We start from the raw sequence: 15,877 nt of genomic DNA on the forward strand, positions 1-15,877 counted from the left end.
ACAAATTGTGCTTTATTGTGAAATCACAAGTTTATCACTCCGAGCAGAATGGCGAAAAACGGGAGCAAAAGCACAGCGTCAAAACTAAGTTTAATTGTTGATTAATGAAAACAACTCTTGTAGATGAGTTGAGAGATGAATTGCAGATTTTTCGAGGTGGAGGAGAAAGTACGACCGGTTGGGTGCAACCACGGTGGAAATTTTGAATTTATACTCTTAAAAATAAATACAAATAAAGAGAAGCAACAATAAAAGTGTGTATATAAAATATTTACAATAATGAATAAAATATTTATTATTTTGACTATTCTCAAGTGATTTTTAACATGAGTATGTTTTGAAATACGCAGCATGCGGAAAAGCATATAAAACATCTAATGAATAAACTAATAAAAGAAACTTCGATGTCAAAGTTGAACAGCACGCACATTCGCACGTGGTACTCGATTTTATAACCCATCAACTAGTATTAAATAGTTATCGCATTGCACATGAGTAACTAGTAAAGTACAAAGGTGACACAAATAAATTTCAACCATTTCAAAATCTTCTAAACTAATTATTAAAGAAAAATTGCTAAAACGAATATTAAAACAATAAAATAAATAATTTATAAATTTTATCAAATAGTAGAGTTTTGTAATAAATATTCCCTATTTATTTATTTAATTTGATGTCTCCTTTGTGCTTTAATGTATACATTGTACTCTTGCTCATATCCGATTCGATGCACAAAGATCCCCGGAGAAAGTACAATCGATGCGCATTATGTTCGCCCGCACTCGACGGTAACCTTATCAGATTCGAACAGTAACAATAATAGAAGTGGCATTAGCGTATGCGATATGTGTATAAATGTAATTGTTTGTGGAGTATGAGTACGGGTACGAATTTGATCGAACGCATAACGCTGTACGCTAAATATTTAGCTACTGGAAAGTGGGTTAAACAAATAGAGAAGTTCAAAACGCAATTTGCACGTTGAAAATATTTGAAAACGACATTTTTGCAACAAAATTGAAATGAAATAGAGAGAAAAAGTGTACAAAGTAATAAAATTTAATTAGTATCTAAAAAATGCCCGCATGTTTTTAAGTTATTTTCATATTAAATTAAAATTCATATATTGCTGGATTGCAATCACTTTCACATTCATGTTTATAATTTATGCTAATTTTAATTAGAAACAAAACAAGTGTAATTGCGACATGTTAGTGTTAATAAATGGCTTTTTAATTTAGACAAAGTGTACGTATATTACATTCGAGATGAGACACGTGACTCACGAAAGATTGCTTAGCAATTATTATAAGATCAATTAAAATTTGCGACAGTCATCTACGAGTACAAGACAATAATGCTTGCTTTCACGCTGCAGGCAGAATTTAAAGAATTGCAAAGACAGTCGAAGAATCCCATTGATCGGCGATCATTTGCGTTGTTTAGTTGTAAAATAAAAAAAATCGTTTGCGTAATACACATGCTCGTAGACACAACTGACGTAAATTGCAGGTTGGTATGATGATTATCTAAAACTTAAACGAGCCACACTATTAAGCCCATTGTTTCGAGACGAATAATTTAATTGTATACAATTACGTCATTAAAAAATCACTAAATTTAATTTATTACGCATGATATTACTAAAAAAAAGAATCATTATGAGTTAATAAATAACAAGTTAAAAGAAAAACAATGTCCGGTTTGGTTTCGGAAATTAGGTCAAAGTTTCCTGCTTTCACGTGCGCTCGTTTCCCGACTTTCCAGCGGTTTTCTCGGCAGTCAACACGATAGGTAAGCGAAAGAAAAATCACCTCGTGTTACGTGTTGTTATGCTAAGCTCGGTATTCCCTCGAGAAAAATATCCAAGCAAAGTTGGCAAGAAAAGAAAACCAAACAAACCAAATGCCAGGTAAATCCATAAATAGAAACACACTTAAATCTAACAACAAAAAATTCAAGGATAATAAAAACTTTATGCCAATACGGAAGTGCATGCATGCATGCTAGGACATGTGTTTTCGCACATTTCTCTTTAAAATGCTTGAAACGATTCGTGGTTTCTAGGTTCGCAGAATTTAATTTACATCTTTATGATATGCCAACACCGCCAACTCTATGTTACGTTATTGGCATATCAATCAAACGAAGGAAATGAAGATGTGTCACGACAACATGATATCATGTCTGCACGTCTTGAAAATGCGCAAGAAACTTGAGACGACGCAAGAAAACCTGTCACGGTAAATTTGCGATGTAATAGAATAATGTAAGAAGTATTAACATAATAAGGAATATTTTTGATGGAAACGTGCGCGTGAACTAAAAGTTCATTGTTGATAGTAATTCATTAATTACTCGAAAACCAATTAAGTTAAAATAATAATTTCTGTAAATATTAGTTCAGTATTAAATTCTGCATCTATTTTAGCATTTATTGTACTAATAACATATTTTGAACCAATTTAATAGACTAATTAAAATCAGTTGTGCATATTAATACAAAAATAAACTTTAATAGTCAATAACTTTTTATATATTAACGCGATGAACAAATTGTTTGCGTAGTTAAAAGTAGAATTTTATTCAGAATTTAATATTAAAGGCAATAGAATTCTATGTTAAATTATTATCAAAATATTCAATAATAACTACATCTATCCAAGTATTATTCTCAAGTTAAATAAAAACTAATCGAATTTATATTTTCAAATATTTTAATAAGGTCGAGAATAGAATGGAGTACTTAATAATATGATTTTCAACGTTCAACAGTAAATTAGCCTCGGGAAGGAACAAAAATCATGAAAACTTGAGCCACAGCAATGAAAACGGCGGAAGCGGTGTGAGCTTTGCTCCAAGACGTCGGTGATTTAATTAAAACTTTGCCGAGCACATTTACGAGCGTTTTAGCTGGAAGAAAACCTACTTACTACTACCGCCCTCGCTTTCCTACCTCGCCTACTTTATGTAAAACTTAATAAAAAAGAAGAGTGTTAAAAGTAAAAACATGTAAAACAAAATTTTCTTTTCTCTAAAAAAAATACATAAGAGAAAATTGCAGAAAAACACAACAAGAACATGTACCTATAGATGCCCGTCTACTCGTAACTCAATGTTAAAGTTAATGGAATGTGCAACTTTGAATTATTTATAGCAGCGACACATTTTCCCTTATAGAAGCAGACGAGATAGAGACGAGAGACAACGATGGTGGCAGTCGCCGTAAATATGGACTTTGAAAGTTATTTGCTCTTGAATTTGCTATGTTCATGCAACTTTTGCTCGAGTAAACAGGGAGTGCGGTCTTGATTAATTGGATTCATTACTTTAGACTTGCGTATTATCAAAGGGACGACTTTTAGGCTGCAATGAATTTAATTTTGTCAAACAAATTTGCATATTCCGCATGAAATGAATTTGTTTTAGAGTAAGTACATGGTAAAATGTTTATGTCAGTAATATTAAACTAAGTATTTGTTATTTCTTAATAATTTAATGTCTCACTCTTGAATGCAAAAACTTAATGCTTAGACAGTAAAATATAGTTTTATTTGTGTGTAACACTAGTAACCTTTGGAGTTGTGTCTCGATTCGTTGGCTAAAGAGAAGCACAAAAGCGAGAGACGGACAAGAAGTTGAGGCACACATCTCTAACACGCCTAACCTGATTCTGTGATTCATTTCACTCGAGCTGCGGGCTGTCCGAGCGTTCGTTATGAATGCCCGCGATGATTATACGTTATTACCTAACGCCCGTAATTATCGTGTAAAACTATAAACTACTAGTTTTCGTCGGTACATCACGCACGACATCGCAAACTTATGAAGTCATAAAACTTTACAGCTCAAATTTTAAAATTTAACCGAGCTCTAAATATGTATGCAAAATAAAATCAAAAATAAAATGTCAACACACCCACACGTTGACATTTATTATATTGGCTAAACAAACTATTTGAAGTTGATGATAATTTAATATCAATATCAATGATTGTTTGTAGTGTATCGTATAATTTTCGTATTTTTATTTTTCACTTTCTTCCGCTACGTGCCTCATTTTCGATATAAATGTCACCCGGTTTTCTTCACGGGACTTTCTCCCAATAATTCATCAACACTTTGCTCTGTGCGCTCTGCGTTTGCGGCAAGCTGACTTGTGCGAAAACGAAACTCACAGCACACGCAAAACGCGATAAAGAAAGACTGCGTTGAAGGTGAAGAACATAAAGTTTCCCTTTAGGTCAATAAGTAATCATCAGTTACATTTCGCTCACGAACTGAAAAAAAAAACGTGTTATTGCACCTTAACGAAAATTCCAACCTGCATTTATTTTAATATCATCCACTTATTCTTATATGAAGTAATCCAATATAAATCCGCGAGTAAGTACTACTTACAATAATGACCAATAATTGGTACTACCACTTCAAAAGTTATAACTTTAACACTATCAATACTAAAAGTAGGCATAGAATGTAATTTTAAAGTTGAGTGAGTTCATGAGATGCACGTATTAAATGGAAAAAATGTATATGACATAATACTGTGTCCACGATTGTGGCGATAATTAGCAGCCGGCCAAAAATCCTTTCTCTTTATAGACAAATTGTGCTTAGGTGTATGTGTGTGAGTGCAGCGCGTGTTTCGTGCGCGCACAAATTTAACAAACGGACGAAACCGCACGCAGCAAAAGTAAGTAAGAACTTTAAAAACTTGCGTAATGCATAGAGCGCGTAGCATCGAGAATAAACAATATGCAATGTGTACACATTCATAATCTATTACAAGTAGGCAACACAAAATGCGAAATAAGAATAAAATAGAATATTAATATAGTAGGTATATTAAGCATCAAGTGCGTTAAACAACGTGTTAGTCACGAGATTTATTAAACGTGAGCAGCGTAATCTACTTCGTAATCACCGAATTTAAAATTTTATAGGAAATAAAAAAGAAAAAAACGTAGAATTGCAATTTACAAGAGTATGCAAATCAATTACATTATTGTAATGGACAATCCCAGAAATAATCCTCGAGCACTATCTAAAGTGAAGTGTAGTTAAAAATAATGAATGTTCTAATACCTTAAACAAACAACCATTGACTATAGTCTATTAAAAACATATAATGTTTGTATTGCAAACATGTTAAAAAACTATGAAAAGATTTATCGCTTAACATCTCGACTTGATGCTTAACATTGTTGTTATTTATAATTTGGCATTAATTACAATGACAAAGCGGAAATCGTGCGATGTTTCGCTGTTTGCATCATGTGGGCGTTCAATTTACTACGCTTATCAAAATATTTAATAAATAATCTCTAGGTATAATAATAAAATGTCGAATTCTATTCTGGATTATGCGTAGACTTAGATGTTGGCATTAAGTGCGTGTCGAACAATATATTTGTAGCCCGTATAAAAAATAAAAAATCGTTTGGTTTTGTTCGTGTGATGCGTGCGTTTCTATTTCTATTCCACTGTGGTTTGAGTTTGATTTGTAAAATATCTCTTTTATCGCGTCGTATGCGCACAGTGTCGTATGGTGATATTTGATATTACAACATTTGCGCCGGTAGCAATAAAAGCCGTTACAAGGATACGTATGAACAAGTATGCATACAATAAATAAACGGATACACACTCACAAACCATTTAAGGCGACGCGGGACACCGGCGAAGACATCTTCAGAGAAAGTGTGGCCGAAAAATATTTCCATACGTTGTCATAACCTAACCTAACATTCAAATCCAACCCGCAGATGGTAAAGAAATATAACCTCAAAAATGCATGTGCAATCATTGTGCAATATGCGATTTGCTGATAGACTTATTTGCAATCGAAGGCAACAATACTCGTAAATTGGTAGTAAAAGCATCGGCCGGTTCAAATATGACATAAATATTTATGCGTTTTATGCGCGGCGTGAGTTTTACTAGTCTAGTCGTAAATATCGCGCCACTTTGCTAAGTGCGCACCGCGAATGATTCGTTTTATGCGTTTACAAATGCATTATCAACATTTTAATGACAATTCGAGTTGTAAAATCATAGTGATCAACCGATTGCAAATAAACTAAACGACGATTCATCTAGGAAATGAAATGTAATTCCGTATAGACGACAAATGAATGAATATAAAAGAATGTGTGAAAATGATTGTTAAATTATATGAGTGTGCAACAAACAAAAATAGTATTATTTGAGTTATAGTATAAGCCCGGATCATTCAGTTTGCATAAATTATTTACTCCTTGAAATTCTTCTTTTCTCTTAGACTTTGGCTATCCACTTGTAATAAACATTTACAATTGGATATGTCTTGCAAAATAGAAGACGAAGTAAAATCCTATAAATATCCAACCTAAAAATATGCGTACACGTCAATGAGCGCCAGTTGCCGTTCATCCGGCAAATTAAACGTTGATGTTGATAGTATAAAACGCATTTTAATGCGCGTCCGATGTGCAGTATTCGATTATTTTAATAAAACGGCAGCCGTGGTGCGCTTGAGTGCTTTCAAAATAAACGCAGACGTGATTTATTACCCATTGCGCGCTTATTAAATGAGCGCACACACAAAAATATTACTAAACACAAACCCCATTCGAGTTTCATTAACAATAATCCTCAATAGGTATTTGAAAATGTTTTATTAAAGGAAATGTGCGGTGTGCTGAGTTGAAGTTTCCTAGTAAAGGAATAATTAACACGTCACGTAAGATATCGAAAGATATATAGTGACTGGTGATAGTGAAACTTCTTAACTTTAGGAAGTTTCATCTGTGGGATCGGTGAGTGAGTGCAAATGTTATAATTGATGTGTGTTTAAAAGACACGATGTTTATTATCACGAACAATGTTTATTAAGAAGTCTTGAAGAAGTATAGTTAAGAAGTATTGTAGAGAAGAATAGTTAAGAACTGTAGTGTTTGAAGTAATGTCAAGAACTGTAGAAGTGTCGCTTGTGAAATGTGTAGAATAACTGACCTTCCTAAACCCTTGTCACTCACCAGCAACCCTTCAGGTTGATGGGTGGTGACAAGAAATTTGGAAGTAGGAAGAAAGCGATAGATTTGATTGGTAGAAGAAAGTCTGTGACATTGAAGAGAGGGAAAGTTGACCATCGGATTTTGGGAATCCGAGCCGGACCATCTGCTACTGACCGCACGCTAGATACAGCGTGCCAAACCGTCCGACTCGGGGATTAGGTTTTTCAAGGGTAATAAAAGTAATTAGGAATTTTGGGAATTTTATACGAAGAATTATGGCATGCAATATAGATGAAGAAAGTTATAGAGTGCATGCAATATAGATGAAGAAAATTAGAATAGATAGATAGAATAGAATTAGAATAAGCGTTGGGTAATGATCCCCACACATCAATTTCACGTTCTCGTCTGCGTTAACTACGTAAATTGCCGCGAGCAGGTGTGACAAATTACGACCATATATCGCAAGTACAAGTTCAGTCAATCAACTTAATCGTATCCATTACTCTTTGTAATTCAATAATCGCTCGACTATTTTGGTTTTAACTTCTTAGTAATAAAAAACTTACATTTCCCGGGAGTTTCGTGCAAAAAGAAAGAAATTGCGACTTACCTGAAACAAATAAAAATAATTATTAATTTAAAGTATATTATACATCATAAAGATAATATTTGTCATTCTAAATTATTTGGAAAAGTAAATAAAGTTAAAGGCGATTATTTTTAGCAAAATTGTGATTTTTTTCATATTACCCTAATTTGTTTTGCCTCAACAAGCAATGTTTCCCCTCTCATGATTTTTATTCAAGAGCCCCTGGAGTAGCTCATCCCGATGAGATTACTTCGTCGAGACAGGCAAACATTAATGAAATTGCAACCCGAAGCAAATGCGAAAACGCAAACAAAAACGAACTGTTTTATTGGCTAGTAAAGCCAAAACAAATAAAACCCTGTTCGAGGCATATATTTATGTCGAAATAATCAAGATATTACCTAGCAAAACTTTTTTCTGAAGAAAACCAGACAAATTATATTAATACTCGGAAAAATACAACGAAATGAAATAAAGAAAAGACGCGCAAGAATAAAATTCAATTTTGTTCTCTGCCAACGTTTGTCACATCCGCGTATAACGAAAAAAGTTTTACTTGTCTCACTTTCCACTTATCTCATTTTGTACAATAAAATACTTCCGGATTTTTCTCATTGGGGATTTGTACAAAAAAAAAACGTCGCAAAATAGGAGAGAAAAAGTAAAGCGGAAAACGAATGCAATCGGTCGAAGTTGGAGTTTAAGCACTCACCTAATTCGGAGATGATGGTTTTCAGAGGTCGATCCCCATCGGCGTTCACGGCGTCCACGTCGACGCAGGCATCGTAGAAATATTTCAATTTCCATTCGATGGTGCCGCGGGACAACGGCAGCGGCAGGGTCGATATCATCTCACGAATTCGCACAGCTTCTGCAAGCGTACAAAAAGAAAACTTCAAATATTTGGAGGTACTTGCTGTAGATTTATTAGGCAAACATAATATAAAATAAAAGGGGTGTTTTATGATAAAATTGAATATTTAAAGCTTTTTTATGTTCAAACATTTCCTTTTTCGCATTTTCACGCCTTGATAACGAAATGTTTCTGGTGTCGGGAAACATAAATTATTGCCCGGAAAATTTCTATCGTTTCGCCCTCGAATGCACTCGTAAAATGCTGTCGCAGAATGGAAATATGACCCACTTTTCGTCTCCACCTGTTTTTTTATTTAATATCGCTTGAAAATCGTATTTTAAAGCTCTTATCAATAGAAAAATAAATTTCGCTAGGCGGAAATAATTTAAATCACGTTCGCTGGACATGCTCATAATTGTTTGGGCAAATACAAATGATTAGATGGTTATCTCATTGTCTATTACTTGAATGACTCCGGCAGAGATGCGAAGATTCGATTAAATGCTGTTTGCTCACGCGGCGCAATATGTAAATATAAACGAAAAGGTGAGCGCCAAGATTTCCTCGATTTCCTCGTAATCGCTTTCATGCGCGCGTGTCAAACGAAATTATGTAAATTTCCCTACACCCGGTTGACGCTAAACGTGAATCCTTACAGAGATAAAATTATTCACGCATAAATAACCACAACACGTTAAAAAAAATTGTTTTGAATGAATATAGGTAATTTATTTATTTTTACGCTTCATATGGCGCCTATCGAGTCAAGAAGTTAAAAATACGAATAAATTTTGTATAAAAAAATTAAAAATAAAACATTGTGTAAACGTAAACAAGAATGATAAATTACCTTGTTGTTCGACTTCAACTCGTCGATTCCACTTGCTGCGCTCGGGTGATAGTTCGCGCCCTTGTAACCAACCCCCGCACGCCCACTCGCGTACATTACAACGCTCAGATGATTCGTCTAAATATTGTCTGACCTGAAACAATAAAAACATAATTGAAAACACTTTATAGGCTTTATTATAAAAATAAAATAAATTGGATCGTGGGCTTCTTGAGAGATCAAGAAGAAAAAAAACGAAACCCTTGATGCCTTCATAAAACACTTTCTCTCATTTTCCGCCGAAAACCGAAATCGATTCGACTTTCGAACCTTATGAAATAAGCACAAAGCGAAGCCGCCGAAGATGTTGAACTGGAAGAATGTAAAGAAAGCGAAATGCGAAGGTTGCAGAAAGCAGACGAAACAAGATGATCGTTATGCGGATCAAGTCAAGTGCAAGTTTTTATTCTTATTTATTAATAAAAAAAACCGGACCATAATGAAAGTAAAGATTCGTTGATATTTTCTATTTAAAGGCCAGAATGAATTCAGTGATTTATGAGCGGTTGACGTAATAATTTCGTGCAATTTGTCCGCGATCGAATTAGACTTTATCAAGTGCAGTGAAAGTGTGATTTACGTCGAAAACAATTAATCTGGCGACGCGTTTACATCCACGAGGCATGTCTGCGCTGTCAGAAACATGCTCTCATAACGATGGCATTAATTAGTCGTGACATCGAGCGTGACTCAGCTTCAGTTGTACGTTTTCGTAAAACTTTGGATACTGATGTTTGGGATGCCACAAGTGCCATCAAAATTGAATTAACGAAATTATAAATAAACAATAGAAGAAAAATGATTTTTTGAAACCCTATAAATCCTTCGTCTCATTCTCTCGCAGTGCAGTGTTCTGAAGGTTTCTCTTCTAACGCGTGTAAACTGCACATATGATTTTTTTACAATTGCGAATATCTCGCAAACTAAAAAAGATAAATGGGATCTGATCACAGCGTCTTAATCTACGGACTATTCTCTATAAGATAAGATAGTTAAAACGAAAATCTGAGAGATGAAATTTTCATTCTTAAGAAAAAATTGCCAAGGGGCTAAAAGAGACTAAGAGACTAAAAAAGATAGCAACGCACGAATTGCTGATTATGAAAAATTGAAAAATTCTCTATCAGATAAAAATATAAAATAATAATATTTCCAATAGTAAAAGGTCTAAAAACGTGGCTAAAAGTGCTAAAAAGTGACATTTTTCAATCGCGAATATCTCGTAAATTAAAAGTATTCTTTCCGCTCAACGCTCAACTTTTCCCCCACTACATTTTGCGAGTAGCTCCTCTTTCTCTTGGAAAAGTTGCCCTCCACTTACGCCATACTAGCAAGTTCCATTTACTTTTGAATATTATTCAATATAAAATTCATTTTTGTGCTAGTTTAATAGCTATACACCTAATTATAAAATTTAATCGTTTATAACTAATAAGTACTTATTTATCTTAGTATCAAAATTACAGGTTACTGTAGGATTTAATTCTTAATCAACTCTCTCACAAATAATTGGTTTTTGGGTAAATATAAATTTATATAATTAATTATTAATCTCATTCTATGCTAGGTAATATATAATAATAAGTAATAATTAAATAATTTATTTCAATGGGAGACTCTGTAACCACTCCTCCCTCTATGCATTTTTATAAAATCTAAAACAAGTTGCACATCATTTAAACGATGTGCATAAATTAGCGTAAGATATTACGTCTTCGTTTTTAATGGCATGCATAACTTAATGACTTCCTACTATTGTTCGTAACCTTGACGAACTCGTAAAGTCAATGAACAATAAAAATTAAAAGCCCATGCATGCAGAGAGAGCGCCTCCAAGAATTTACATCAGCGAGTGGAATCGTGAATTTTGCGAATAAAAAATCGATAAATCTAAAACGGGAATTGTGTTCCTGCTAAAACGCGCACGAAACCGAAAAAAAGCGAATCAGCAACGAGAAGAATAAACAGCGCAAAGATGAGAAAGTTTACGCGCTAAACGAAGTGAAACTTTTGTTCCGCGCGTATTTAAATTTAAATTGAATTTAGCGTGCTTTAATTGACGCTTCTAATTGATGTTAATTGAATCGGCTATTATTAGTGTCATGAACACTCTGTATCCAAACATACAGTGAAAAGATGTCAAAACATTATTTCGTCATTGTGCGCATAATTAATAACTGTCATTAATTAAATTTATTGATCAGATAAACATTCGGAATTTTGATTTTTCGGAATTTTGTATTAATCATGGAGGTATGTCGATGCGAAGAATATAAAGAGCCGGTGAGGAAGATAAAGATATTCACGTTGTGCACGTTATTGCCGCAGATCGAACGCGTCAAAGGTAATTATAAACGCCGGCTAGTTTTTTTTTCTTCCTAATGTATAAGTATATAAATATATTATGCAGTCACAGAGTTGGACATATAAAAATAAATTTCTCTGCAAGCATTTCCTTCCTTTTGTGGCGTTCCGTGCCTAATATGTTGCGCATTCGTACATTTATTCAGCAAAATTCTTCGCTAATGCCGTGTGAGGCCAAATATGCTATAAATTAAGAATGTCTTCGCAACGCAAAAATAAAACTCGTTTTTGTTAGCGCAGAAAAAAAATATCTATATAAAGACAGGGTAAGGTTAGTCAAGTGTCAAGTCTTGGCTACAAAAAAATTACTTTTACGATAAAAAGCGGAATATTTACATTATTAATCAATTAATCGGAAACTATTAAAGTCATTCTAATGAATTCTTCAGAAATTTGTTAAATAGTTAATTCCAAATAAAATATATGAAGATTGTACTTAATACGCTGTGATTTTATAATTTAAAGATCAATTTAAATCTACTTTAAAAATACAAACGGATTGCAACTTTAATTGTTTATAATTCCTGTTGAAATTGTGCAATCAACAAAATCTTTGCGTAAATCTTTGGCGTAAAATGTATTTAAGAATAAAGTTATAAATTATCATCTTTATAGCAAGAATAGCATTTGAGTTAATTACAAATAACTAAGCCTAATGCACTATTGTCACAAAGTCCTTCAATATAGTAACAATAGTAGATGAAGTTAATAGTTCATTAATCAAAAACTAATCAACATAAATTAATAATTTCTTCAAAAACCTATTGAATAATAAATTCTAAAACAAACTATACAAAGAATTTATTGATATGTAGTTTTAGTCAAAAGTTACAGCGGATTTTGTTTTAATTTTCCTAATTTTCTCAAAATTCAACTTGAGTAATCTATTAAATAATCTAATCAACAAAACTTTTATTCGGATAAATTTGAAATTGATTTCTATATCTATTTCGGAGAAAATCATAACTTCAACATAAATAATTATAGAGTAATTAATTGATAACTACTATTGCATTTAAAGTAAACGTCACTCATAATCCAACATAAATTTCAAATTAATTTTCATCCTAAATCTTCAAGGTAAAAGATGTAAATTTAATTTGCGAATAATTAATTCTTGCTCAAAACCACTTGAATGTTGAATATCCATGCAAAATGTAAATAAGCGAGAAAACGTTAACTAGAATCGATGCTGTCGCACTGTGGACAGGCGTCTACTGTTTCCACCATCAAAGCGACGCTTTTTATGCCTGCTACCACTACCTTTGGAAACGAAATTTAATTACACCGCGACGAATGAAATTTGCTCAGCGTTCGAAAAAGGACATAGAGTACAAATGACAAAAAATAAATTGGAATGGATTGCGATGTTACATCACATTTTCCAACACGGATTCCGCAAATGCAAATTTAATCCGAATCAATATCAATCAACGAATCAAGAAACTTTAAACTCTAAACGATCTGAAAACAATAGTGAAGGTTTTGTTCAAGTTGTGCTCAAGTTTGTTAAGCTTTCCCAACTTTGACAAGTTTCGCATTGTTGAGAACTTTACGCTGAGTATTTCACGTCTCGTTTTCTTTGTCTGCTGCATTTATTTAATTTAAATACATAACAAGAAACACGTCCGTAAATCGTGAGGCTTCTTGCAGTTATCAAAACCTTGCATCAATTAGACACAGCAACATTAAAGCGGAAATATATTACTTTAGAGCCGCCGCAGTCATTTGACATTAATCAAAAGAAAGTTATACTTGTTAAAAGTTACAGCGGCATAACTCCGACATAATGTATTGTTTTCATGTGTTTGCTTGTTTGCAGTGCCTGAAAATGTTATAATCGACATTCGAAACGTGCCAATCTCAAATGTGCGCGACCCACGCCGAAATAAACCTTACATTTTCCCGGCAACAATAGAATCTAATCGCGTTGTGCCAAATAATTGGATTCCCGTTATCCACGGAACAATATCTACTAAGTATTTATCAATATTATTATTTTAAACATATTTTAAAATTTAAAATAATTAATTTCAGATTAACCTACGCGAATAAAGCCTTGTACTGCCGAATTTACTAAATTTTACTTGAAAATAAATTAATACACATTGACTGTATGCAACCTTATAAGCAGCTGTACACAAAGGTAACGCATGTGTATAATATGTTGCCTATAGTAAAATGACTTAAGCTTACCTGTGTAGCTGCGCGCAGACATGACTCAGTGTTGCAGACTTGAAACCGGTGCGGCGTGGCGGGCCAACACGCCGATAATACAATGACGACAATCAGCAGCAGGAAAGCAAACAGTGCTAAACCGCCGACGTAATATAGGCCATGCTTAGTAAGGCCGCTTTTATCACGCAACTTTTGTTCAGTTTTCGTCCAAAACAAGCGGCCTTTACTCTTTTCCTCCAGACATGGTTCGCTTTCCTCATCGGCGGTTTTGAACGCACCGTCAACTCCGTTTTGTTCCTTCTGCGGGAAATTTTCCTCGGGCATTGTTAAAATTCAAAAATTTTTATGCGTTATCAAAAAAGTCACTTAAAATATTTTTTAAAAGCAATATTTGTAGTGTTATCAGTCGAAGTCGGAAGCACTCTGCTGAACAATCACATCTTATCGACTTTTATTTCGTCCCACTGTGTTTGTTAAAATTGTGCTAATGTTAAGTCACGGTTGACAATCGCACTTGTCAAGATTAGCCTGTTTGTTGTCGATTCCCAAAGCGTTGAGCGCCCGCATTCAACGACGTTTGATCCGTAAGCGCGCACAATTGACTGAAAATTCCGTTTTGTTCGGCTATATCTGTAACAAACGAAATACGAATGAAAAAAAAAACATTAAAAATCACTTTGGAGTGTTTGAGGAAGCGAAGAAACACGCAAACATGCAGGATGAATAATGAAGCAGGAATAGACGTGTGCAAGTAGGAATGAAAAAATAAATAGATGGGTGTCGAACGGCTGGACGCAATGTGTTAACACACACGTCAGGGAATTCTTTTCCCGATTCGACGGAGCGTTTGTTCCGTTCCACATCGTTCAATCCACAAACTTTGGACACTCGGCATTGACTTTTCACAAAGTATACTTTTAAGTATTTTTTGTTGCCCTGATTGATTACGGGCATTTTTTATATTTCAACTGTTAAATTGTGCAATATTTAACTGAATTCTCACCTTGAATAAGAGTTTAAACCGTGAAAATCGAAACTGTCTTTAAATGTTTATTTTGAGTAAAAACTCACATGTTATGCACACAAAAGAATTATAACGACGAATAAAATCACTAAAATATTAGTGTAAAGGTTATCACTAACGAATTTGACCTATTGCAATGAATTATCACATGATAAAGATTATGAAATTATCAAAATAATCGAAAATTCACTCGAAATTCAACGTTAATCAATTAATAAAAAACGATATGAAAAGATTTTATTTATCGACCTAAGCAAAGCCTCGATTTGTATACAATGTGCGCTCATTGAAGTACTTACAGCTTATTGTGTTTGCTCCATCAAGCGCAGCACGACCACGTTCAATGCTTAATTTATTAAATTGTTTACGTTCCTCTATCTTCTGCGCGCCCTGATCCTCACGAACATAAATTACAATTTATACCAATAATACAGTTTCAATGAACGCAGACGTAGGATTTAAAATATTATTTCGAAGCAAATACTTAAGATAATAAAATAATTCATGTTGGGAAATTGTGGAAATTTCATTAAAGTGCAATTTGTCGAAAGTAGAGTGAAAAGGGTGAAATTATGCTACTCCTACTTCGGGGTGAAGATGAGCGCGAAGTAGCATTCACCACGTCACTAAATTACGCTTTGGAACTTGCAGCGTGGGATGTTCGGGTGCAGATGAATGGGGGCTGAAATGAAGCCGGGTGGCGAGGCGGTGAGTGATTTGCGACTGCGAGCGCACAAACATCAAGTAAACAGATTCCAAACAAATTGGAAATTGAGTGCTTGCAAAATGTTCAAACTCGGATTAAACTAGTTTCGAGAATGTGCTTTCAATGTCTAGGCAGTAAATTATTATTTTGACATATCACTAATTCCTATACTCTGGAAATACATTTATAATCAAATTAATTACCTACTAAAATATTAACCGATACTTATCATTAAATTAAAACCAGAAAATGTGAAATTTTGAAAAGAAA

General features: G+C 33.8%; 1 protein-coding gene and 1 long non-coding RNA gene across 7 annotated transcripts in view; one reads left to right on the forward strand and one right to left on the reverse strand.

Moving 5' to 3' along the window:
* Positions 1–15,877, reverse strand: part of LOC135793652 (protein gone early-like) — a 42,382-nt gene that overhangs the window by 20,518 nt on the left and 5,987 nt on the right. For 5 of the 6 annotated variants that reach the window (XR_010548677.1, XM_065304685.1, XM_065304682.1 and 2 more), the window contains exons 2-4: positions 13,896–14,507; positions 9,297–9,429; positions 8,303–8,461 (exon numbers count right to left, since the gene is read on the reverse strand). Coding sequence is in view for 5 of the 6 variants with exons in the window: in XM_065304685.1 (XP_065160757.1) it covers positions 8,303–8,461; positions 9,297–9,429; positions 13,896–14,201 (598 nt within the window). In the remaining variant the exon portion in view is untranslated. Of the gene's footprint in view, positions 1–8,302; positions 8,462–9,296; positions 9,430–13,895; positions 14,508–14,880; positions 15,015–15,877 lie in introns of those variants that run through there. The other variant, XM_065304681.1, reaches the window with a different exon arrangement.
* On the forward strand, positions 11,468–13,774 carry LOC135793654 (uncharacterized). The gene is made up of 3 exons (XR_010548678.1): positions 11,468–11,679; positions 13,522–13,678; positions 13,737–13,774. It is a non-coding gene; the product is annotated as an uncharacterized lncRNA (long non-coding RNA).

Source organism: Atheta coriaria, unplaced genomic scaffold, assembly GCF_025399875.1.
Source record: "Atheta coriaria isolate IRGN ID8LTWV9N9 unplaced genomic scaffold, Caltech_Dcor_3.1 hic_scaffold_6_pilon, whole genome shotgun sequence".
Lineage (NCBI taxonomy): Eukaryota > Metazoa > Arthropoda > Insecta > Coleoptera > Staphylinidae > Dalotia > Dalotia coriaria.